At 37.9% G+C, this 24,798-nt stretch overlaps 3 protein-coding genes across 5 annotated transcripts in view; 1 reads left to right on the top strand and 2 right to left on the bottom strand.

Annotated features, from left to right (window-relative positions):
• samd4a (sterile alpha motif domain containing 4A) overlaps nucleotides 1–1,134 on the top strand; it is a 54,981-nt gene extending 53,847 nt beyond the window's left edge. Inside the window, exon 13 of the mRNA XM_008405999.2 lies at nucleotides 383–1,134. Coding sequence (XP_008404221.1) covers nucleotides 383–411 — 29 coding nt within the window. The 3' untranslated portion in view covers nucleotides 412–1,134. The remainder of the gene's footprint in view (nucleotides 1–382) is intronic.
• Nucleotides 1,135–6,518: 5,384 nt separating this feature from the next.
• On the bottom strand, nucleotides 6,519–23,172 carry gch1 (GTP cyclohydrolase 1). Its single transcript, XM_008406000.2, has 6 exons — nucleotides 22,676–23,172; nucleotides 17,109–17,218; nucleotides 13,221–13,276; nucleotides 10,904–10,935; nucleotides 10,647–10,731; nucleotides 6,519–9,685 (listed from the first exon to the last, which is right to left on the bottom strand). The coding sequence occupies exons 1-6, from the start codon at nucleotides 23,031–23,033 to the stop codon at nucleotides 9,559–9,561; spliced, it is 768 nt and encodes a 255-aa protein (XP_008404222.1). The 5' UTR covers nucleotides 23,034–23,172; the 3' UTR covers nucleotides 6,519–9,558.
• Nucleotides 23,173–23,915: 743 nt separating this feature from the next.
• wdhd1 (WD repeat and HMG-box DNA binding protein 1) overlaps nucleotides 23,916–24,798 on the bottom strand; it is a 21,405-nt gene continuing 20,522 nt past the window's right edge. For all 3 annotated transcript variants that reach the window (XM_008406001.1, XM_008406002.2, XM_008406003.2), the window contains one exon: nucleotides 23,916–24,272. In XM_008406001.1, coding sequence (XP_008404223.1) covers nucleotides 24,105–24,272 — 168 coding nt within the window. In that variant the 3' untranslated portion in view covers nucleotides 23,916–24,104. The remainder of the gene's footprint in view (nucleotides 24,273–24,798) is intronic.

The raw sequence follows: 24,798 nt of genomic DNA, 5'->3' as shown, positions 1-24,798 counted from the left end.
CTTTATTCTAATATTACATCTTTATTCTAATATTACAACATTTATTATAATATTACAACATTTATTATAATATTACATCTTTATTCTAATGTTACAGATTTATTCTAATGTTACAGCTTTATTTTAATATTAGTTTTATTCTAATATTACAGTTTTATTCTAATATTTCAGCTTTACTCTCTTAATATTTGGTTATTATCGTCCTGATACTCCATCATAAGTTTCTGTTGTGTTATTTTATAAACATATCTAAGTTTATTAACTTGATAAAACCAGAATTTTCTGTTTATTCAGTCAGTATTTAACACAGCTCACACAGAATAACGTAAATGTTTTTTAGTGACGATTAAGACGTTAAATCCCGAACTTCTCTCCCGGTTAGATGGTGCAGATCGCACATCGACGATATGAGGTCATCGGGGCGCCGCAGGTTCTCCTCAAAGCCAGCCGGAGGTCGCCGGTCCTCCCGCCCCCCTCCCCGCAGCGCTCCACCGCCGGACCGGGCCGGACCGGATCGGACCTCAGACACTCGCAGGTTGGTCGGCAAACAGCCAACGCAGCCCATCATCCATCGGGTCGGACAGAAACAGACTTTCTCCTCCGTCCCGAGAAGGAAAAGCATCAAAGCCAGCGATGGACGGCGCCTGACTGGCGCCCCCCAGTGGAGGCGAGCGGAAGGGCAACACCGGCCTGTGGATCGGGCCGACCAGATGAAACATGGCGTCTTCCGCGCCAGTAATGTTACCTCAGACGAGACGAGCGGAGCCGCCGCGTTCGGGTCGGGATTCTCAGACCGATCGAACGTCCGGCGCTTCGTAGACGTTGGCGCCGCGACTCTGCGAGTTTTCAGCCGACATCTTGTTTCTGCGTCCGTATTGTTTACACGACGATGCTGCTGTCGGACGGCGCGCTCGTTTTCAGGAAGCGCGCGAAGCTTTACGTCCCGCAGGCGGCCATCGAACCAGTTTACAGCAAACGTCTCCTTTATCGAGCGACGGCCGGCTGCGAGGTTTTATCGGAGAGAACGACGGGAGGAAGTGCAGCAGAGGAAGACGGAGGATGTTGAAGAGCAGCGGCGTCAAACTCACAAATTTATTAATAAAACTACCTACACTGCAAAAACACAAAACATTACCAAGTATTACTGTCCAGTTTCTACTGCAAATATCTATAAGCATGAAATGAGAAGAACTTACAGAAACATGTTGGCAACATTTAGTTTTAAGTCAATTAATCCAAAATATTGATGAAAAAGTTCCACTGGCAGATTTTCACTTCTAACATGGGAGAAAAGTTTTGTTATAATCCGACTGGAACTTTTTCATCAATACTTTTTATTCATTTACTTAAAAAAAACTCCATGTTTTGCTACATTTGTTAGTTTCCTCTGCAGTATTTGCTCTACAAACTGGACTGGAAAATACTGTACGATTTTTTGATGAATTGTTAAAAGTTTGCAGCCCCATTCGATTTCTACTGCATAAAATTAAATAATGTTTAATATCTTTTAACAGTGATGGAATTCGGCTCTATGCAAACTAATTTAATTAGGCTGATAAAATTATATTTAAACACGCAGTTAAAGTTTATTTATGTGGCCCTCTAGAGTCTGCAACCTGCAGCTCCTAATATGACTAAAAATAATTAGATTTAAGATTAGCTATAACAACAGATGCAGGTTTTTACAGCAGCTTATTAACGATAATGTAGATAGAATAAAAAAAGAGTAAATTTCTGTCAAAAATCTCCATATTTTCACGAATATTTTTTTACATTTTTAGCTCTTAAGCTCAGAAAATTTCCCACGTTTTTTCTAGAAAATATGTGAAATTAATCTCAGCATTTCTGAGTTTTTTTCTTGCAAATTGTCGATTTTTAGAGCTCAAGAATTTCCATAATTTTTCTTTTGGTTGTAAAAGCTGCAGACTTCTCGTCTAGAGGGCCAAATAAATAGCTACAGCGTGCCGGATTTGGCCCATGCGCCTTGAGTTTGACACACGCATGTAGTAGAGGAAGGAATGAAGCTGAAGTGATGCTGAAGAGGGGGAAGCGGATGTTTGAAGAGGCCGGACCTCTGAAGGAGGAGGAGGAGGAGGATGAAGTCATGTGAGCGAGGGCAGCAGGAAGTGGATCAGTTTGTCTAAATCTGAATGTTTGCAGGAAAACGCAGGAAATCTCGTGAACGGGAGACGATCGGAGCGTGTTGGGATGTCGGGCGATCTCGTGAAGCCGCATGTCGCTAAAATGTATTCGTTGGAAAAGTGAAAAACAAACTGGTCAATCCATGAAGGGTAGTTCTCCCAGAGATTGTCTGATTAGTGCTTTACCTCCACCTGCTGGCCAGACGCAGTCACTGCATCTGCGTGTCTTTGCTTCATCAGCAAAGGAAGTCATAGAATATATTGTCTGTATTATTATTTTTATTTTGCGTCGTCTTAATATTTATCCCTATTTGCTTCCATCTGGAATAAACTTCCACTAAGGAAAAGAGCAAATAACCTGGTGAATCCAGACCAGTTTCTTTAATAATTACACTGCAAAAACTAAATGTTACCAAGTATTTTGAGTCTGTTTTCTAGTGCAGATATCATAAGAGAAAAACTAACTGAACTGTTCACCAAGGAACAGCAGCTTTGGGTAGATAATTCATTTTAGTTATAAAAACATTTTTCTAATTATAAATTATATCTAGTTTTAGCTCAAATGGTAAAATTATAGCTGGTAGTTATAACTACAGGTAAAGCTATGCTAGTTTTGCTATTAGCATCAGTTGTAGCCTCTCACTGTTGTAATTTATTTCTAGAATAATTTATTTCTCCTCTGTCAGATTATTTCACTTACAACTAACAATATTATGGATTATTTACTTAAAAAGTGCCTATTTCCTGCTGAAAAGTTTCTGTAAATTTAGTCTAATTTAAGAAAACTGAGGTGTTTTCACTAGAAACTGGCCTCTGAATGCTTGGTGATGTTTTGTGTTTTTGCAGTTTAGGGTTTATTGTTGTAATTTCATAGTATTTTCTTTGCATCCTGCACTTGATAATGTGACTCACTAAAGTTCAGACGTTCTGAGTCGAACCATCTGAGCTCTTATTGTTTTCTCTTCATCTAAACTCAGAGACTGGCGTTAAAAATGTTTTCTTTTATGCCACAGCGGCCATTTTGTCTCTGCTTTGCTTTAACAAAGTCTCCTGCTGCTTGGATGAAACGGCTTCGTTCAGACGTGGCCAGCGTTCGGCCCGCCGATCCGATTGCACAGCGCGGCGCTAAATTCAGGTGTGAAAGAATGCAGGGCGGCTCGTCTGGACTATTTTAGCTTCAGCTGAAGAACCTGCAGGCCTGACATGCAGTGGAGAAGCAGGTTTCACCAGAGGAGGCCGAGCAGCCAGAGGGAGAAATCAGCGACATTTTTACTCCGGTAAAAAGTAGCCGTCCAAGAAATTACTCAATTAAGAGTGAAAAAATGCTACAAAGTTTAATCAAGTACTAGTAATTGGTAAAATATTCTTCATTTAATATTTAGAAATGACATCATCAGATGCACCACACATTGAAATTTGGAAAAAGTAGAATATTTTTTACTTTTTGGAAATTTTGTTGAGTTTCAAGAGTCGAATATTTTTAACTTTCAAACTCAGAACATTTTCATCTATGATCTCAAAATGTCTTTTTTTTATTTCTAGAAAATTTTATCTCATAACTTCTGAGATTTTCCAGAATTTCGGAAATTATTCTCAGAATATTTCTTGATTTTTTTTTTAGAATATTTCTGAGATTAATCTCAAAATTTCTAGAAAATTTTCGACTTTACAAAAAAATTTTACTAGTAAATTGAATCTAAAAACTGAGTTGTTTTTTTTTTCTAGAAAATTTTCAACTTTTGAAACCCAGAAAGTTTCTTGATTTTTTTTGTTGTTTTTTCTACTAAATTTTATACTTTATAATTTATCTGAATTTGTCAGTGAAACCTGAATTTCGGATGTTCCTGTTCTGAACGAAGCCGTGACGTGGAAACGTTGCGTTAATGAAAGCTACATGCTAACAAACATTAATCCAAACTCAGACCTCAAAATAATTAGAAAGTTTTTTTGACTTCACAGAGATGCTCGAAAGATAAAAACATTTTTACGTATTTTAATTGTTCTGCATTATCTGAACGGTTTTGCTTTTATTTAGCATTTAATTTGTTTTAAGAGGCTGAAAATGTGCAGAAACTCCTGAGAGTTTTAAATGAAAACAGCTGAACTTTTCTTAGACGTTTCGACTTTCATCCAAACCGTTTCTTCAGTTCTGACGATTAATCAGATCAATACAGTGAAGGGCTGCCCTGTTGATTATTTTTGTTTGTTTGCAATATGCAATACCATCATTTAATGCAAAATGCGTATAATTTTTGTACAATTTTGGCTTAATTAATGCTCTTAGCATGTTGTTGTTGTTGTGTCAAACTGCATTTTTTGAGTCTCTGTGCTCCAATCAACGATTGATTAATCACTAAATCATGATTAATCACAAAATCATGATTAATCACGATTAATCGGGTTAATCGTTTCAGCTGTAGTCCCAAAGTGCGGGTTTCTGTGAAACGGCCTGAGTCCAGGCTGCAGTGTGAAGATGAAATCCCTTCAATGCTGGTTTTACGTGAAAGTTTTCGTTTAAAACTCTCCAGATTAAATCCTGGATGACTGAAAATCTGAAACTCCCTTCAGATCCAGAGGAAGCAGATTAAACGCTGGTTTTGTTTCTCTCCGCTGCCATGCGTCGCTCTTAAGTAGAAAATAATAATTTATTTCCTTTTGTTCTCCGTGTTTCCTGCAGAGGTAAAACTTGTTTTATTATTTAAGTACCGTCTTGTGTTGACGTGTTATGGCTGGTCACCATGCATACATCTCAGATATATCGTCTTCTTTTGTCCTCGTTTGCTTTTGCTGTATTTCTGTTTAATTTTATCCAGATCCAAACTCTTCGTTTGGTTCTGGAGTCAGAAATGTGTTTGTAGAAGGAAGACGTTTAAAACGAGCTGAAATCTGGCCCGTGGTGTTTTGGGAGGACTACTTTTAGCGGCGGATTAACACGTTTTGCCTGGTGGCAGTGTGTTTCATTCAGTTGGGAATCTGAAATAAAGATATTTCTGATGGTTTTTATGTTTGAGAAAAACATAAATCCTCCTTTAAAAGAGACTTGATGTGTGAACAAAGTGATGTAATTTGTGTTAAACCAAATCAGCTCTTTGCAGTATTAACATTTAACGCTTTGTTATTCCAAAAGCATTTATCGTATTTTATGTATGCTTTTTTTATTTTTTCATAGAGTCTGCAAATCAGTTTGTATTTGTTTTTGGATGCCAGGACTTTTATGTTTTTTTGGAAATATGTAACAAAGCGCTTGACTGTTCTCCCTTTATTTCATTTAGATTTATTTTATCAAAGAGCCGATGTCCTGTATTGACTGCAGGCTTACTTCTATATTTGAAAAAAAAAAATTTAAATGTATGTTTAATAATAAAAAGTTGCAAAAAAAAAAAAAAATCTAGAAAACGAAAAAGACAATTAAAAAAAATGTATTTATATTTTAAACTGCATGCACAAGACTGGGGAAGTCGTATTTAGAATAACAAATGGCAGTGCCTCTTTTCTATACTTGACACATCATGAAAAAGCAAAACGAAATAAATGGTTTTGTATCGACAGCTGAGTGGAGCTCACGTTCAGAAACGACCGATTTATTTAAAAACATCCAGTTTGGTTTTATTGATTCAGTCCAAACGGTTTTCATTCTTCACTTTGCAGTGTTTTAGCATCTGCTAAATGTTTTAACTTGATATGATTCAACTGAAAATACATTAATTCATTCATAATTGATGTAGCTTATCATTTTTAAGTCAATCTGCAAACTGCTTGCATCAATAATAAATCTTACTTTCAGCAGTTTTAGCACCTGGATATTCACAGAACTGGTTAAATTTAATAAACTGAACCTCCAGGTTTAGATTTCCTGGATTATTTTTGTAATAAAATAATCCAGATGCGTACAGAAGTTTGAGTAAATGAGCCTGAACGTGAGCCCGGCTGCTTAAACTGGTTGGTACCTGTTGAATCCTTGTCGTCTTCACACACGTTTTGGTGTGAAAACGATGAAATGAGAATTATTTTGATGTGTTTTGTACTTTTGCTGCGATGTACCAGAATGCTGTGATTTGGCATGCCCCCCAATTTATATAAAAACAAACGAACAAAACGCCTCTGCTTGTGGTTTGTCTGATTCTGCAACAAAATATTCAAAACATCTCGACGCATTTGCTCATGAAATCCTTTGGAAATTATCTCTTCATTCAAGCGTTGAAACCTGAGAAAACATCTCAGCTGTGGTTTTGTTTTTGACCACAAGAGGGCAGCAGTGAGTTTACAACACCTGTGGGTGGCTCTAAGCAAACATCTTACATTTACATCAAATTCAAACTAATTTATTTCACAAACTTAACATGTCAATCAGGAATAAAGAGTCAAAATAAAACACTCTCTGCTGTCACATACTTTTATTATCTTTGATTAAAAAGTCTTTAAAATGAGCACAACAAATAAACAAGGCCACAGAAACAGTTAAAGCGTTTTTTAACATTCATCTTCCAGTTACACCATTAAAACCAGACGGCGGACATCATGATGCACTGGTGTGCAAAGACACAAAACAACAAACTTGTCTTCACAGTGTCCATCTACCAGGATGGAAACTGAGAAGAAAACACACACATACATAGAAATACATTTAATAAACCTTTCATGGACGTAAAATATCTGTTTTGGTTTAAATCCAGAGGCTGGTTGGCAGATAAAGGCAGTTTCTCACAAAGGAATAAAAATATATGTTTCAAGGGAAAATGTTGGTTCCAACAAGAATTCAGATATTTTTCTTTTACAAGCTTGACTTTAAAAATTGCTTTTGTTCTAACAATTCAGCTTTTTTTTTTTAAGATATGAGGTTTATAAAGTGTAAAGAAACAAAAGGGGATCGACAGAGTATTGGTAAGCCATGGTAGCCTATTAAATGCGTAAAAATAAAATGTATAAATAGAAAATTACAATGCTTTTCTCAGAATAACTTTTTAATTAAAAAAAAATGGATAGCTTTCTATATTTATTTAGACATCACTGTGACCAAAGTGCGTTCTGAGGCTAAATTTAGAAATTAGCATGTAGCACAGTTAGCTTACAAGTAGACCATAAAACAATGGGAGCTACCTGAACGTGCTAATGCTAACACCCGGAGATAATTGCTGCGATTTTCAACCTTAATAAAAATCCTCGGGGAATTTAAAGCATCAGACATTTCGGAAGTTAGGCGGCTCGTCTTCTCAACATCATCTATGGGGTTTTAAAGATCACCGAGACGACGCTCTGACGCTGATATAGAAATTAGCTTGTAGCACAGTTAGCAGGTAACCAGCTGAAGTTGAACCGTTTCAAAGGTACATTGCAAATTACAGTGCAAAATAGATTTTAACTGAATTATTTGCACTGATCACTTTTAGAAAGTAATCGTGGAAGCTGTTATAGAAGACAATTTTTTTTTTTTTTTTATCTACTTAATTCAGGGATGTCCAATATGTGGCTCGCGGGCCATTTTCTGCCCTTGTGATGATTTTGTGTGGCCCTCACCACAATTCAAGGATGGTTTAAATTTGGTTTGCTAACTTAGGCAGTCGATGCAGATAAACATGTAAAAGAAAATGTTTGGAGTGGGGTTGAAATTTTAATGATGGAGGCATTTAAAAAAAATACAAATTAAAATTGCAAAATGGAGAATGTAAGGTTCAACACAAAGTATTTATCTTTTGTTATTTTTTTTTCCATTTAATTTGAAAGTAAATATGACCATGACATCATATTATGTTAATTGAAAACCAGATTGGGTGTAGCCATTTATTAAATTTGGCCAAAAAGAAAACCAAATGTGACTCATATCCTGCTCTTGTTGATGAAAATACATGTGCAAAATTCCAGACAAATGGTAAGTGGCCTGTACTTGTTCAACTTTTATCTAGTCCAGAGGACTAGAAAGTGCTCAACATTACTTTCAGTCATTCACACACACACATTCATACACTGATGGTGGTAAGCTACATTGTAGCCCTGGGAGAGGGAGCTTTGACAGAAGTGGCCCTCTGACCACCAGGGATAAGGGTCTAGTCCAAGGACACAAAAACTTTTATCATTTTCAAATATAATGTATAGAAAATGGATGGATGGAAATAATAAAAAAAAATTGGCCCAGGGTAAAAACTTTAGCATACTTTTCTTGCAGCATTTCTCACATTAGCATAGCTGGCATGTACATTAATTGTCATGTAGGATAGAATTAAGCTAATTAAAATTAGCATAATTAACAAGCAGCACAGTCGACATTTTAATGTAGTTAGCAGCTAGCATGATTAGCATTTAGCATGCTACATATAAACATAGCAATACTCTTCAGTAGAAGTTCATAGATTTATATTTTAATAGATAAGTTTAATTTAAAATCAATAGTTTTGTTTTAATTGTTCTCTGCCGGCAGGTTTGTACTGATGTGAATGTTTTAAGGTCTGTCGGCACTTTATTTAGAAATGTTCATGTTAAAAGGTTTTTTTTAGCTATAAGCAGCATTAAGCTAAATTAAATTAACATAATTAGCAAGCAGAACAGTCAATAGTGAACTAAATTAGCATGTAGTGTAGTTAGTTAGTTAGCATAAAACTAGCGTGTAGCATGCTACACACTGTGCCTGGGTCTTAAAGCTACAACAGCAGTTTTAGATGTGATTAAAGTGTTAGATCTAGTTATTTTATGTCGTCAGTAAAATACTCTAAGATTTTAAAATGGATTAAGAATTTAAAATGGATTTTAAATTCAAATATTAATATATTTGAATTTAAAATCCATTTTTTTGTCTTTTTGCTTCCACCAGTGTAGATGATCAAGCACTGCTGGTGCATCTTGAAATGTTCAGATTAGAGGTGTTTTTTCTACTTTGAAAGTTATTGTTAATCTGCTTATTTATTGGTTTATTGAAATATTTTTATATGTGACTTTTTATGTCGATTATTCAAAAACTTGAATGTATTCTCAAATGATTTCTTTAGAACTTTATGAAATGCCCTCAGTGACGATTCCTGAATTTACATTCAGGACTTAAAACTGCAATTTTGATGTTTACAAAACAAAATAAAAATGTAACAACGGACAAATATGAATAGATTACGTCGAAATTATGCAAAAACAATTAATGTATGCTAAAAGAAAATTGTTCTCAGGACCAGTTTCCAGGAAAAGCTCAGGTGTCTGGCGAACAAAAAGACCTGCAGGGTAAAATGTGAGGATAATCGGGTCAGTCAGCGGCTGGAGGCGACGCTCCGGCTCATCGGGTCGTCAGAGTGAACAACAACACGGAGTAAACACCTTTCACTGCCTTCAGTGAGACGGAAACACACACACACACACACACACACACAGCGGCACGGCAGGTGGGCCGAGCAGGTGGAGGTAACCCCAGGCAACAGGAGGAAGAGGAGCTTCTTCGTCTTCAGCTTCGGATGAGGGTCAGGAACTCGTCGCGGGTTTTCGGGTCTTCCCTGAAGACGCCCAGCATGGTGCTGGTGACGGTTTTACTGTTCATCTTCTGGACGCCTCGCATCACCATGCACATGTGGCTGAGGGGACGAGCGGAACGGAAACACACACAACAACATTTAAACCCGGAGAACGCAGGCCAAGATGGCCGCCGCAGCCGGAGACTCTGGAAACGATTAATAATCATTACGGAGATAAACGTCAACTCATTTAGTCATCAATTAATCACTAACTGGAGTAAACAGACTTATTATTTGAGTCCAGGGCTGAAATGATTAATCAATTACTGAAATAATTGGCAACTAATTTAATGGCTAACAGACTTATTGCTTACGTCGAGGGTTAATCATGATCAATAGGTTTTTAATCATAACATTATTGAAATAACGTCAACTAATTTAGTAATCAGTTAATGGTTAAATCAATATAATTGATAGAATAATCGATTACTAAAATAATTACCTACTTGAGTCAGAATATTCACATTTTAAACAACTAAAATCAGAAGCGACCAAATATAATACATTATAACAACATGAGGAAAATAATATTATAAATTAAATAATTTGCCAGTGGAGCCAACTTTTTTTTAATCAATATTTAGGAATTATTGACTTAAAACAATAAGCTATATCTTGCTGAAAAGCTACTTGTAAGTTAGTATATTTAAAATAAGATATTTTCACAACAAACTAGACCAAAAATTCAGTAAGATTTTGTGTTTTTACAACTATTCAGCTGGAAAGAGACGGATGTTTTTCCGTAAAGCAAGATCAGAGATAACTGAGCAAATAGAAATAAAAACTAATGCAGCCTGCAGATAAGTTTATAAATAATTTGTTGTAGTAATTATCTGACGTCAGACCGTAAAAACCCTCAGATTTCAACATGAGCAGGGAGAGGAGCGCCCTCTGGTGTTTGTAAGTGCAAACTGCAGGCTGCAGTCAGAAAGCGCGTTTGATCCATCATATAAAAGTTGAAGATTATGGTTTAAACGTGACTAAATTAATAAAGTTTCTGCGGCTGTAGAGAGATACGTACGTTGCCTCGACAACGACCCCGACCCCGGTGGGCTGCAGGGCCTCGGTGATGGCAACGGCAATCTGTTTGGTCAACCTCTCCTGGACTGGGGGAGCAAGAGACAGACGATGAAGGACAACAGGATCTACAAATGTGATTATCACAGACCACAACACAATAGAACTGTATTTTTATACATAATGCTTGTAAGTAATTAATAATACTCATTTTATTAGTTTAAAAGTCAAAATAACAGAGAAACGTTTAAATAAAAGCACCTTGTAGTCGACGGCTGTAGATTTCAACAATCCTAAGAGGAAAGAAGAAAGGTCAATGAATCATTTGCTTATTTAATTATAGCTGAGAAATAGGTGATGATGAAAAGGTTTATTTTTATTTTCATCATATTTATACAACTAAATATAATATTTAATACAGCCACAAAAATGTCAAAGAATATTTTAAAGTTTAAAAAAATATTTCGTTTATATTTTAGGAGAGGAGTTTGTCTCAGGATTAATAGACTTAATATTTTGTTTGAATGTTTAATCGTCTCTGAAAATCTGCATAACATGTTTTATTATTTGTCCAGGTCAGAAAAGTTCAAATCCTGGACAAAATTTTTTTTTTTTTTATCGCAAAATTCAATTTCATGTAGCGATGTAAACAATTAATTGAATTACAATCAGTTGTTGATAAATGGTTTATTAGATTAAAAGTAATTCCAATCGATTAACTAATGGGATCTTATTAGATCTTCGTTTAGTGTTGCAGTTTAGCCGCCACCCAGCAGAGGGCGCCGCTGGATGCTGGGACAGGAAAGATGGCGGCCATGCCAACGGGAGAGAGAAACGGTCCAAACCTGGTGTGGGATTCAAATAGCACTTTACGCGGTTCTGTTCTGAAATATAAACACTCGACAAGCTAGTTACATTTTCAGCAACTTGAGAGGTTCCTGCTTTATTATATTTTATAAATACAAACATGTTTAATGTGAGTAAACCACATTTTAAAGCTACCAGTTACCATAGCTACCAGTTAAGCTAATTTAGCTAGTTTCACAGTAAGTAGTACATTAAAAATCACTGATATTCATCTTAGAATTACGCAGTTCTTTGTTAAAAACCGCTTTTGAACCACAAGAAATGAAACTGACCCTAACCCTGCCCAGATGACCGTCAGTTAGAAAGTTCAGAACCATTAATGTTAAAAATAAATGCTTTTTAGTCAGGACATTTTAGCCCTTTATCTTATGGAGAGACGGTCGGCCATTTTCATAAAATGGATGCCCCTCAGTTAATCATTAATCGATAGATGTGCATAAAACCGGATATTTTTAAGCTCATAACCGGCAGGACGGTGCGGAACCAGAAGTGACCGTCCTCATGGTGAAGATCCATTTCTGCCACGTCTTACAGCGTCGGATCCTTCAGGGATCCATTTTGGTGCCACCAGGCATCCCGGGGAAAATCGACTCGACCTTCACTTTCAACCTGCTGCTCTTCTCCGTGAGCGGGCGAACTTTGGACAACCTGGACCTCACAGACCTCCAAATGCCACAAGACCGAACCGAACAGAACCATGTTTATGTGTGACTGACAGCCATATGTAAACAGACTCAAACTGATTCCCTTCAGGGAGGAAACGGATTGCGGAGAAGAATAAAAAGATAAACTCGAGCTGCAATGTCCGCCTCACTTGGTTGCATCCATAAGATGAGCTAAGAGGCGACAATGTAACATTTGATCATTTTTCGGTATTAAAGCCTGTTTTATATAACAAAATCTCATTATTTGTCAAGGTATTTTACACGGAGGGGCTCTAGTCGGGTCCTGAAACTGGTTAAAAATTTAAACAAATTAAACCGTAGTAAACTTCACTTTTACGTCATGAGTAAAACTTTAGTGAAAATATGAAACCAAAACACTAATGGAAGGAATAAAGAAGAAAAAAAAACAGGTGGATGGAAAGAAATACAATATTATCCCACATTCGACCTAAAAAAATCTATTAAATTTTTGTTTAAACATCAACAATTTACAAAGTTAGTCATGATAAATTTATCTCTAATAATGTCAGCCCTGCACACATTGTAATCAAGTAATTGTGATTAATCAATTACTACATTTGTTGACAATTAGTTCAATTATTGATTAATCATTAACTGGAGTATTTAGACTAAAAAAAGCAAACAGTCAAAGCAAAAACTACTACTACTATATATATTTTGCATTTAAGATGAAAAAACTTGTTGAATAAAGAACTTATATGCCATTTTTAGCTTCACTAAAACTTTTTTTGTTCATTTATGAATCAAAAAATAAATTTTTTATGTATTTCAAATATTGTGTAAAGAATAAAGGCTCAAAAGGTGCCAATTTTTAACCGATTAATCATCAAAAATAATTGATAGAAAAGTTAATTACTAAAATAATAATGAGTTGAATCCTGAAATGTGTGTGTGTGTGTGTGTGTTAGCATGTACGGGGTGTTAGCACAATAAGCCTGAAGGTATTGGGGTCAGTGGGATCTGATGTTTTAATAATCAGCTTAAAGGCACTGAGGCCGACGCTCCATCATGTCAGGTTTACTCACCTGGCCAACTTGCTCAGACCCAGAACCCGTTTGTTAGGGAGGTAACCGATGTGAACCTGCACAGCGGGAAACAGTAAATTATCACTAGACACCAGTTTCTCCCTCATCGGTGGAGCACCAGGATAAGGCCGTGATCTTATCGTGAGATAACGTTCTGCATCATCAGTGTTTAATAAAGTCCAGGTGTGAAATAAACTTTAAATGTCATATTCAGAAAACTTTGGTTCAGTTTCCAGCACCTCACCAGGCTTTTCTAGACAGATTATGAAAACGTGTGAGACTTTTAGCTTCTTCCATTCACCGCTAGCAGCTGGTTAATATAAAGTAGGGCTGAGGCATTACTGCAATAATTTAGATTTTAACATGATAAAAGTGTTAATGCAATTACATTTTTATAAAGGCTGGAACTTTTGTATTTTCGTTTCTGGTACACTCGTAAATCTGACGCACCAGTGACATCTGCAGCCAACAGCAACGGATGACCAAAAGGGTTTTGAATTGAAAATGTTGCTTGATGATAATTGTACTTAATTACAGCTTAAACTGAGGATAAAGTATAAAGTTTCCTTGTAACAGACGAAGGTCAGAACTGGAGCAGAGGTTAGTGTAACTGCTGCCAATATTTTAGATTTTTAAATGACAAGTTTTGTTCAACTATTCAGGAGTGAAAGAGACTGAAAATGTGTGGAAAAGTGAGACTTTTTGCTGCTGCCATTCACTAGTATTGTTTTTACTGAGGAGGTTGCAAATATAAAGTATTTTAAAAAATGCTGGTCAGAACTGGAGCAAAAGTGATGTCTACTCCAACTTGTCCATGATTTCAGTTTTATAATTTGTATTGTTGAATTACTGGCAGACTGAACTCACCACACAGCATTTTAAAATCCATCAGAAGGGATTTAATATTTCTCAGCATGAAAATTAACTTCAGGATTGTATTCAAGTCTGAACTGAGAAGTAAAATGTATAAAACTAATAAAAACCATTTGGTCATTATTTCATAGGAATTACAGTTAATGTTGCTGTCATTAGTGATGATTGCTGCAGATGAGAGCAGATCAGGGGGAAAAGTCCGCAGAATCGGAGTCGGAGCATGAGAGCCGCTGTGAACGGCCGCAGGCTCCGACTCTCAGACACACAAACAGGAAAGTGAGCTTCACTTAAATGTCAGAAGCAATTTGTTGACTGAGAGGAGAAAGGGCAGCGGCAAAAGCCGTGCAGTGATCTCTCTTTTCCACGTCTTTGTTCTTCCTTCGCTCAGCTGCAGCGGCCTGATATAAACATCAAACAAAATGCTACTTCACTCAATTTATTTACGTTTAGAAACACGATGACGAGGCTCTTCTTCAGCCACGATTAGATCGGATCAGGTTGAAATAAACAGGATCAACAGAAAACCACACAATTTTTCTGTACATCTCATTTTCTATACTCTCTCATTAAGGTTTCTTTGAAGGACAGGAAATGGACAGTCTTCAAAATAAAAGCATGAATATAAAAGTCTAACTTTATGAAGAATTATCAGCTGATATTTCAAAACTTCAGCACAGATATCGAACTTTATTCAACTTAAAATTTACAAAAACAGCTGAGTAAACAAACGCTTCAGAATTTATCTGGAAAAATTAATTTCATCGGAAGCGAAGCGCGCTAAATGTTTTCAGAGTTAGCAAAAAAAAACAAAGGGCAAAACAAAAACGACAGCAACCACCGTTTGTAGAAAACAAAGAAACAAGGAAAATTCAGCCAAAAAACTCTGGAATTGTGCTTGAACAAAAACTGAAATTTTGAGAATCTCAGAAGATTTCTTGTTTTTTTCTAAAAAATATTTTTTGGCGTTTCAAAATAATTTTTTATAGAAATTATAAATTTTTTGCATTTTTTCTAGTAAATTTGCAACTTTTCAAAGTCAGAATTTTTTTAAAATAAATCTTAGAAATGGTCTAGGAAAAATGTAAAAATTTATGAGTCTTTTCAAATTCTTAAAATTTTCTAGACAATAATTTGAAAATTTTACACTTTTTCCCAGAAAAAAGTGTAAAAAAAAAATAATTTCTAGCAAATTTTCTACTTTTCAGACTCAGGAATGTTTTTTGTTTTTCCTACAAAATTTCAAAGATTTTTTTGAGGAAATTTACTTTTTTTTCTTCCATCTTAATCCTAATTAGCTGTCATAAGTGCCTAATTCTATATCTTATTCTGTGTAATGTTACCTCAAAGTTTTCCCAGAACAGGTAATAAGGTGTCTTTGCCAACTGCAAACCAATGACAACCTGCAATAAAACGCCTCAAACAGCTAAAAAAAAAAAACCCGGCGGCGCCGATTGATGGTGATGATGATGATGATGGGGTGAAGGACGAGGAGCTTTATAGACTTGAACAAACGTGTGTTTATGTGCTTCCCAGCCGTCACCAGGCCCCACTGACGGCAGTGGAAAGAAAAGGATCAGCTGCAGTCGGCCATTGTTGTGAGCAGCAGGTGAAGATGGAGGGATGGAAAGCAGAAAGAAGCGGAGGATGAGGCGCTTCGTCAGGGTTTAGTGGACGGTAATGATGTGAAGGCTGAAGATAAACAGATCTCAGCTAATCTGATTGTTTCTCATGTTCTGTGCTGCTCAGACCGGCGGCCTCCAGACAAACACAGAGTTGGGTTAAGATTAGCCTCTGCTCAGATGTTTCTGTGAGACAAAGGTTTTCTGTTCTGCACTCAAAGCAAAGCTCGCCAACTCGGCTCCCATTCATGAAGCCAGAGTGACACTCAGGCCTCCATGTTTTAAAGGAGAACTATTATTCTTCCAGGTTAGCATCGGTCTAAGGGCTACGCAGAACATGTTCATTACATTTTTGCACAAAATCATTAATATATAATGAGATTTTATTCTGCTCCTTTGAAAATGAGCTGTTTTAGGGCGTCTTGTCACTTTAAATCCAAATAAGCTGCTTCTGGCCACGCCCCCCAAACTCAACGTTTAGACTCCCACGAGAAAATGGCTGCAAACAGAGGAGCAATTACACAAACGTACATCTTTGAAAAGCAGAAGTGGAACCTCCTGCACAACCAACAAGAACACATCAACTGGTTTCTAGTAAATCATCAACTAGACACTTGTCTTTTCCAGCAGCCATTGTGCAGCGCATACAGTGGTAAAACCAGCTGACCAAACATGCTGGAGCTCAGTTTGGGTTGCTAGGTAACAGGGTTGGGTTTTGCTGGGGTTGCTAGGCAACGGCAGTCCCTGTGGAATGTGACTTATCGGGAGGTTTTTAAAACATTTTCCAGACATCGAACAGCATTAACTGATTGTTAGAAAATGACTGGGTGTTTTTTTTTTTATGCACCTTTTTCAGAAACAGCTTAGACCCAAATCTGAATTTTAATTTAGTTCCCCTTTAATGTTTTAACTATTCCTTGCGGCTCACGCTTGTGCCATCCTACCCAAACCAAACGACTTTAAATCTGACAGAGCAGATTTTATCCAAAATGTTCTGGGGTTTCAAATAAATGTATGAAGGAAAGTCCACTTCCTGACTGAACACCAACAGCCAGCCTGCCTCATGTGAATGCCATGTGTTCTTGCCTTTCCCATTTTGAAGCGTTTTGGCTCAATGGGACGGTTTGTAGCACTGTTGGTTTTCAAAAAGATGACGGGTTTGAATCTCCACTCAGGGTTTTTCTAAATGGAGTTTGACGCCCTCCCTGTACATGAGCGGGTTCTCTCTGGGTACTCCAGCTTCCTCCTACAGATCAGAAACATGGCTGCCAGGTTACTTTATCTTTATAAATCGCCCTTTGAACTCAGGAGCCTACGGCGTCTCTGACCCAATGACCGCTGGAGAAAGGCTCTTCTGACCTCATGTTTCTGTTTGGAGTGTCAGCTGTCCGCTCACCCGGCCAAAGATGGGCACCAGGTGGTGCTCGCACATGGAGAACATGTCGATGTCTTTGACGATCACCATCTCGTCGTGGTCTTCGTCAAAGATCGCATCGTTCAGCACATCTGTGGACAAACAGGGGCAAAACATCAGGAAGACGTTTAAGCAGGTCGTTTATTCTCTCCGACAGACATCGGCGTCTAATTAAGGCTCCGTTTTCACCTTCCCGGCGCCGGTTTATTGCGTTTTTTCTGTTCAATAAACAGTTTTATCTGTACATGACGACACAGGCGGAGCTCACTACCGCCGCTGCTCTTTTTAATTTCCTGGCTGGATATCTGCTTGAGGCAGAGCGAACTGGAAAAGGTGAAGTCAGGCAAACAGGAGACACCGACTTGTTGCTTTACTTTCCAACGCTTTTCTCTGAGTCTAAACAGTACAGCAGGTAAACAGGTTTATATTTGTTTAATTATAATTTTGAGGATATTTCCCAGTAATACATTTTAATTCCTAAACCTTATTTTATCCTGTTCCTTTGAGGATTTACTGGGAGCTCCAGTAGCAGTCAGTTTTACAACAGTTCTGAAGAGGCCTCTGACAGAAGACTTGCTGTATGCTAACAGCTCAAAATCTGGGTAGCAGAGATGATATTTCACAATCAAATGTCCTCAGCTGTTAGCAAAAACTGCTAATCCACATCCTTTGCTTTTGACTTTTCATTTTAAATCTCTGTTTGGGGTCAAATGTACATTTTGACTTTGATCATCCTATTCATAAAACTTTAATTTTCAGCAAAACCAGATGGAAACACTGGAACTGAGGATTTTGCCATTCGTAGTTTTACTCCAGTCAACTGGAAGGAAATGAAAATGTGCGATACAGATTGAGGGACAGCTGCCTTAATGGTTAGCACTAAAAAACAGCTTAGCGGTTTAGTGTTAGCCTCCTGCTAATTGTTTTAATGCGTTTAGTGGCTCAATGCTAACTTCTGCTTATTTTCATGTGCTTAAGAGTTTAGCATTAGCATAGCTAAGATAATTCTTTAGCTAATTAGTGGTTAGTGAAGCTAACTTTTTGGCTAGCTGTGCCTATTCAACTGCAGACATATAATCTATTACAAGCATGGCGGCCATCTTGAAAAATGTCCACCAGACAAATGAAGCACAAGCTCAAGAAAATTTGATTTCTGTTGATCAAAATATGTAGATTATGATTTGACACCAAACACATTTAAATTAATTTTAGTGCAAAATGTTTTTATGATAACCATGGAAGCCATCTTGAAAAATGCCCACCATCTTGAATTTTTCAGTAGATAAAGTTGTTTTTTCCCCAAAAGCAAGCCTCTGGGCACATATGCACCAAGTTATGACCTTGTATCTGCATGTGAAATGATAATAAATTATCTGCTGAACTATTTGTCTTTAACTCGTTGGTGAAAGTTGCGTCTCACTCAGATTCGCGTCCTCTGGGGAAATGGCATCAGGTCAGTAATGATTGGATAAATGACTCTGAAGTGGGTGTCAGTCAGGTTGGTGACGGAAAGAAAAGGTGTTTATCGGGTAATGGGAGCGTTACTCACAATCAGCCATCATCTCTGCACACAAGCAGACAAACACCAGCTGAACGGAGCAGGAACAATTACCCATTCATTCCCGCTCAAACAGCGAATCACGTCAGGTTTATTTCCTCCCATTTATGACTCAGATTTTTATCAATGGTGTAACCCAATCAGGGAAGTGTCTGCTTGGGTCTAAATTTGTTTCAGAGAAGGGCAGCGAGTCCAAACAAGCAGTTAGAACCAAACAGAAGTCTGTGTGGTTCTTGCGTCACAGATTCAGTCCCGGGTCAACGATCCGCTCTGACGACGGCCGATGTTTGAACATCAAATCTCACCAACTTCCTCTATATTTACACAGAGAGGACTCAGATTAACTAAAGCTTTAAATATGTTAAAGTTCTTATTGTGCACAAGAATCTAAAAACATGTTTACTTTTCATTCATCTCTCATTTTAAATAAATATAAAAAACAATCATATAAATAAGAGTTAAAGGTGTTTATTCTTTTCAGTGTGTTAGTGGAAATGAGGGAAACCCCTTTTATTTATTGACAAGATATAATTGCTTCATTATTTTTATTTTTGACCAATATTGACCAAACATCTGGGACTTTAAAATTAAACCAAACAAAATGCATTTTAATGGGATTTTATGTGATAAACCAACACAAAACTGCTAAAAAAAAATCAAAAATATTGGCAAATATTTTTGATGAAGTTTCCAGTGCAAATATTTAAATGAACTTAGTGAAACTTAACTTACAAATAACTTTAGGAAAGACAGGAAAGCTTGTTTTAAGTGAATAAATCCTTAATGTTGCTGAAAAAACTAGTTCCACTGGCAGATTATTTCACTAATAATACATTTGCCCAATTTTATAAGTGAAATAATTTTCCAACTATTACTTTTAAAAATAAATATTAAGGCGTTATTGAGTTAAACAAGCTCAGACTTCTTAATGAAAAGTTACTTGTAAGTTAGTTTGCTTGAAATAAGGCAAAACAAAAATATTTTCACCTGAAATTAGACAAAAATACTTAAGATTTTATGTTTTTGCGGTGAAGAATCATAAATGTAAATTTTGAAGTAAAAGAAACTTTGTTCCAATTTTCTCACCAATAATACGTTTTGTCAGGAAACGTGTTAAACCCCATTAATCTGGTAAAATCCAGAGCAATTTATTAATATTTTACATTTAGAATATTCTTTATTTTTCTATATATTTTTATATTTTAGCTGAATTTTCCTCTTTTAAGTCCTGCAGCTGACAACAGGAGGATTTAACCTTTGACCTTTGAACAAACATCTGAACGCTCCAGCTACACAACGTGACGTTTTACGTAAAAACAATCTTCAGAAACATCTCTGCGTGTTTTCAGTTGTTCTTTACCTCCCAACAAGAGGAGGGGAGGCTCCAGCTGCAGCCTATCAGCAGGAAGGAGGCGCGCCGCCTCCATCTTGATGACAGCGGACAAACGCAGCCATCATTACCTGCATCACCTTCTGACCCGTCCAAGAGCCGCTTCAGGCGAGATGCTTTCAGGTGACATGAGACAGGAAAAATAAGAATCACCTGCTTTTCTTGCGGCGCATATTTCCAGCCAACGCATTCCTTTCTTTATAGCTGCTAAACACACAACAACCCCCACCCATGGCAGCAAAACTACGTCCAGATGGGGCTGTGAGGGGGCAGATCCCCAACTCCAGCCACTCCGTAGAGCGCCGAGAAGTCCTCCCAGTTGGACCCAACAACCCCGGCCCAATGCTGTTACACTGCAGAAACACTAAATATTACCACGTTTTTGGTCCAGTTCCTAGTGCAAATATATTAGTACACTTGAAATACGGCAAAACTAAGTAGCTTTTAAGCAAGACATAGGGGCTAGTCAAGGATTTATTAATATTAAAGTTCTTGTAATATGGGAAGCATGTTTTATTATTTTGCCAGTGGAACTAGAAGTTTTCCATCAACATAAAATAATTATTTATCCAAAAACAAGTTTTTATATCCTCTGAAATGTTACTTGTAAGTTAGTTTTGCCTTATTTCAGGTATTTCCACTAGAAACTGGACTGAAAATACTTGGTGATATTTTGTGTTTGCAGTGTTTAAGCCAGAGCTGGACAATAAACCAATGATAAAATATACTGCAATGGACACGTGATCAATACCAATAGATAATACATCAGATCTGATAGAATATTCAAAAATTACTAACTGAACTCCGATCCAGAACCGCACAGCATTCTGGGAAACGTAGGAAGAGTTAAGACTTTCACAGAGTTTGTTTAGAAAGTCCGGTTTGAACTCTGGTCCGTCTACAAACCTCTGTCTCGGTTCGGTTGAGCTCTGGTGCCAAACGGACCGGAGACCGCTCCAAAAGCAGGAAGCGGACTGCAGCCCAGGGAATTCTGGGTAAATTAAGCCAATCAAACGCGCTAGTCTATGGGAGAAATGTACAGAAGAGGATTAGGGCCACTTGGAAACCCCCCCCCCAAAAAAACAGTTCTGACATTTTTCTCATAATTCTGAGATAAAGTCAGATTTTTTATGCTTCCAGTGGCCCTAATCCTCTTCCGTAGAAACGTCTTTTTCCAAAGAGAAAATAAAAATGCTACAACCGCTCAAATCTGACGCGGCTCCAGTTTTGTTTACATTTCGCGAAGAAGGAAGTTGCGCTTAAGGTCTTCTTCAGTGGTTCTTGGTGCAGCGCCCCCACAGGCGAGGAGGGGAACAGGTTTGTTAAAAAGTCTGGGTTCGTTTTGAGAACTGCAGCAGCTGAAAATGTAACAAATGTTGCAGTTTTGTTACCTGATCGAACAGAATCTACCAGATTATCAGGTGTGAAAACAGCCCAGGAGTCTGGATAATGTTGGCATGAATTCATGCCAACATTTGTAACTCAGTCGTCAGAGACATTAGAGTGAAGTGGTTAAAATTTGATGTTTCTCTTAATCCTTTGAGTTCAGTGGTTTTAATCTAGCTGAGAAAGGATTAAAACGCAAAAGAAACAGAACCAAGTCATTATGGAGCAGAGGGTGGATTTAGGTTGAAAGTTCATCTAATCTGATTAAGAACTCAAGACTTTTGCTCAAGTTGTTATTTCACAAGACTTGACAGGAATTTATTGTGATGCACTAAGCACATAACAGAATTACATAATGCTTAGAGGGTACATTTAAATAAAAATGAGCTTGAACAACAGAAACTCAAGGCTGCGCTGACGGGTTTCAGCAGACCAGTTTGCTTAGTGTTATATGGCTGAGAGGCTTTTCCCCCAAATCAAACAACCGTTTCATTGATTCAGGGGAAAGTCTCTCATAGGTCAACTGAAGCGTTTTTGGAAGAGGACGTCCATTATAGTTTATTAAATTCTTATTAACTGAATTAAACCCACATTACTGACAGATTCACGCTGAAAGCAATCTTAATTTTATTTGTATTTTTTGCTTTTAAGGTAACTAGAATTGAATTTGCTCTTGTCTAATCTCTGAATCTCCTGTCTGAAAATATATTTAAGCTATATTTAATTACAATTATGACAAAAAGTCAGATCTTAAATTTACTTTATGACTATACATAATTTAATGGTATATTTTTTAAATATACGTTTCAGATATCTTGAATAGAAATATCCACAGATGTCAATGGTAATTATGACGTCATTTATCCTAGTCAGAATAATTTAAACTCTCTTAAATTATATGTCAAAACGGTCTGCCATAGCCATAAATCAATTAACACCTGAAGTGGAACTGAAGTGCAGTTGATTTTATGTTACAACGGCATGCCATAGAGGCGCTCGATCACATTTTGGCTCAACACTCTTCCATCCATCTCTGCTCACAAACACTAAATGGATCCTTAAGTGATCATGAAAAGCAAAAATTACCAAATTATGACGCATTTCTCAAATTTAGTGATTATTTATGTAGTTGAAGAGAGTTTTTCAGAGCTGCTTCACACCTGTTGCCTGGCAGGACTCCTCCGAGTAGCCCTGTGGGTTTTAAAACAAACTCACCGATAATTTTCTCCTGGTATCCCTTGGTGAAGAACTGCATGGCGGTGGCGGCCCTCCAGGGAGTCTTCAGGAGCCCCTGCCGCTGCGGGTCCTCCCCGAGCCCCCGCAGGATGGTGGTGTAGGCAGCGGCCAGCGACGGGAGGCTCATCTCGTTGTCCTCCAGGCTCCGGGTCCGCTCCTCCTTCCAGCTCTCCATCACCGAGCTGGTCGCCCGGTGGGAGCCGGGCTCCGCCGCCGGTGAGGCGGCCGCCGGCCGCTTCGCCATCCCGTCAAAGTGTCCGTTGAGGACGGCGCCGCCGTCCGCGGAGGAGTCCTTCCTGTCTCCCGAGCTGTACTTCGTCTTTTTAGAGTGCTCCATCCCGCTTTCTGCTTCCTTAAACTCCGCCCGTTGAACCAGTTTTTCTTTCTTTTAACCAGATGCGAGTTCAGAACCTGGCGAACCGGTCCGGACCAGTTCTGGAGTTTCAACAGATGAGCGTTTCAGCTGAGAAAGTGAACCGCTCAGCTTCAGCACCGGCTTTATAACGGCCGGATAATCCAGGGAGCGATCCTATTGGCTGAGGAGATTAGGAGGGGGTGGAGCTAACGCATCCATCAACACTAAGGTTCTTAGAAAAACAAAAAAATAATAATAATTTCAGTTCCAAAAGTCTGAAATCCAAAAATCTTTGCTTTTTGTAACTTTTTAAATGACTTGAAACCTAAAAAATTTTTTGTTTTTTTTTCTAGAAAATTTTGGAGATTAATCTTTCCAAGCTAATTTTTGGCTTTTCAAAGGGAAATTTCCAAGTTGTTTTTTTTTCTAGAAAATGGAGATTAATCCAACATTTCCGAGTTTTTTTCCATAGTTTTTTTGACTTCTAAAATATCACATTTTCTTAATTATTTTCTAGGAAATTAGAACCCCCCCCCCCCAAWAAATTCTCCTGATGCACATTCAGAACCTGGCAACAGGTCAGGACCAGTTGCTAGGCAACAGGCAGGGATTGCTAGGTAACGACGCAGCGCTTGCTGATTTGTGACGTTGCATTCCAAATGTTTTTGAAACGACTCATATTCCAGACACCAAAAAACAAATTTATTACCAAAAACTGGCTTTTTGGGGGGTGAGGGGAGTTAAATTATTGCCGTTTTTAGAAGCAGTTAAGACACAAAATTGAAGTACAAACATGTGCAAAATTTAAAATGTTGGGTATTTTCCAAACGGCACTGTTAATTTGCATTAAAAAAATACCATTAATTCACGCTAAATCTGAATTTTAATATTTATTAAATTGCTAAAATACAGAAAGGTTTTTACAAATTGGATATAAAAAGGAACCAGATTGTCATCATCTCTGACGGAGCATGATGACCTTTTGATCCAACACAGAAATATAACTCGTCAAAAAAAAAACATCTTTTTCCACATTTTTCATGAGCAAAACATTCAGCTTTTGCTGAATGCGAACGCAGACAGTTTGGAGGACGGATCCAGGGACGACGACTTCTTCCTGGCGTTACTTTCATCGCTCTCCACCGCTTCGTTTTCTGCTCTCTTTCTTTTCTTCACGTCTGCAGCGTCTCCGCTTTGTCCTTTCGCCCTTTCTGTCCACAACTGGAACAGAAGACACCAAGACGCTCACGTTAATTGCAGTTCGGGACAAAAACCCAGAGATTTCAGCTCATCGTCCAACGCAGGCGGCGAACACCTGCACGGCGATGACTAACGGCGCACACGGACACTCAGGCGTGCGGCTGGAAATTGCATCCTGTCATGTTTAATCACTATTGACAGGCGGCGTCTCTCTTCCCCCTCGTGATTTTATTTTTTCTCTCTCAGAGACAAAAGGAAGCGTTTTCCTAGACGTAATAGATCTGGGATGAATCATCAGGCCGCCGAGTGGAGAGAGACACACACACACACCTCCAGCAGCTGTCGTTAACGGTAACAAACCAGTCTGACATGAAAAGCAGTGGATTGTTGCTAATCTGACCTCAGGGTCTGAGATGTCATCATCAAACATCTTTTTTTCCCCACTTCTTGGCTGATTTTCAATAAAACTGGAAGGAAGGAAGGAAGGGAGAGAGGGAGGGAAGGAAGGAAGGAAGGAAGGAAGGAAGGAAGGAAGGAAGGAAGGAAG

This window comes from Poecilia reticulata, linkage group LG3, assembly GCF_000633615.1.
Source record: "Poecilia reticulata strain Guanapo linkage group LG3, Guppy_female_1.0+MT, whole genome shotgun sequence".
NCBI lineage: Eukaryota > Metazoa > Chordata > Actinopteri > Cyprinodontiformes > Poeciliidae > Poecilia > Poecilia reticulata.
The sequence above is the reverse complement of the archived record's forward strand: the minus strand, read 5'-3'. Positions and strand labels throughout refer to the sequence as shown.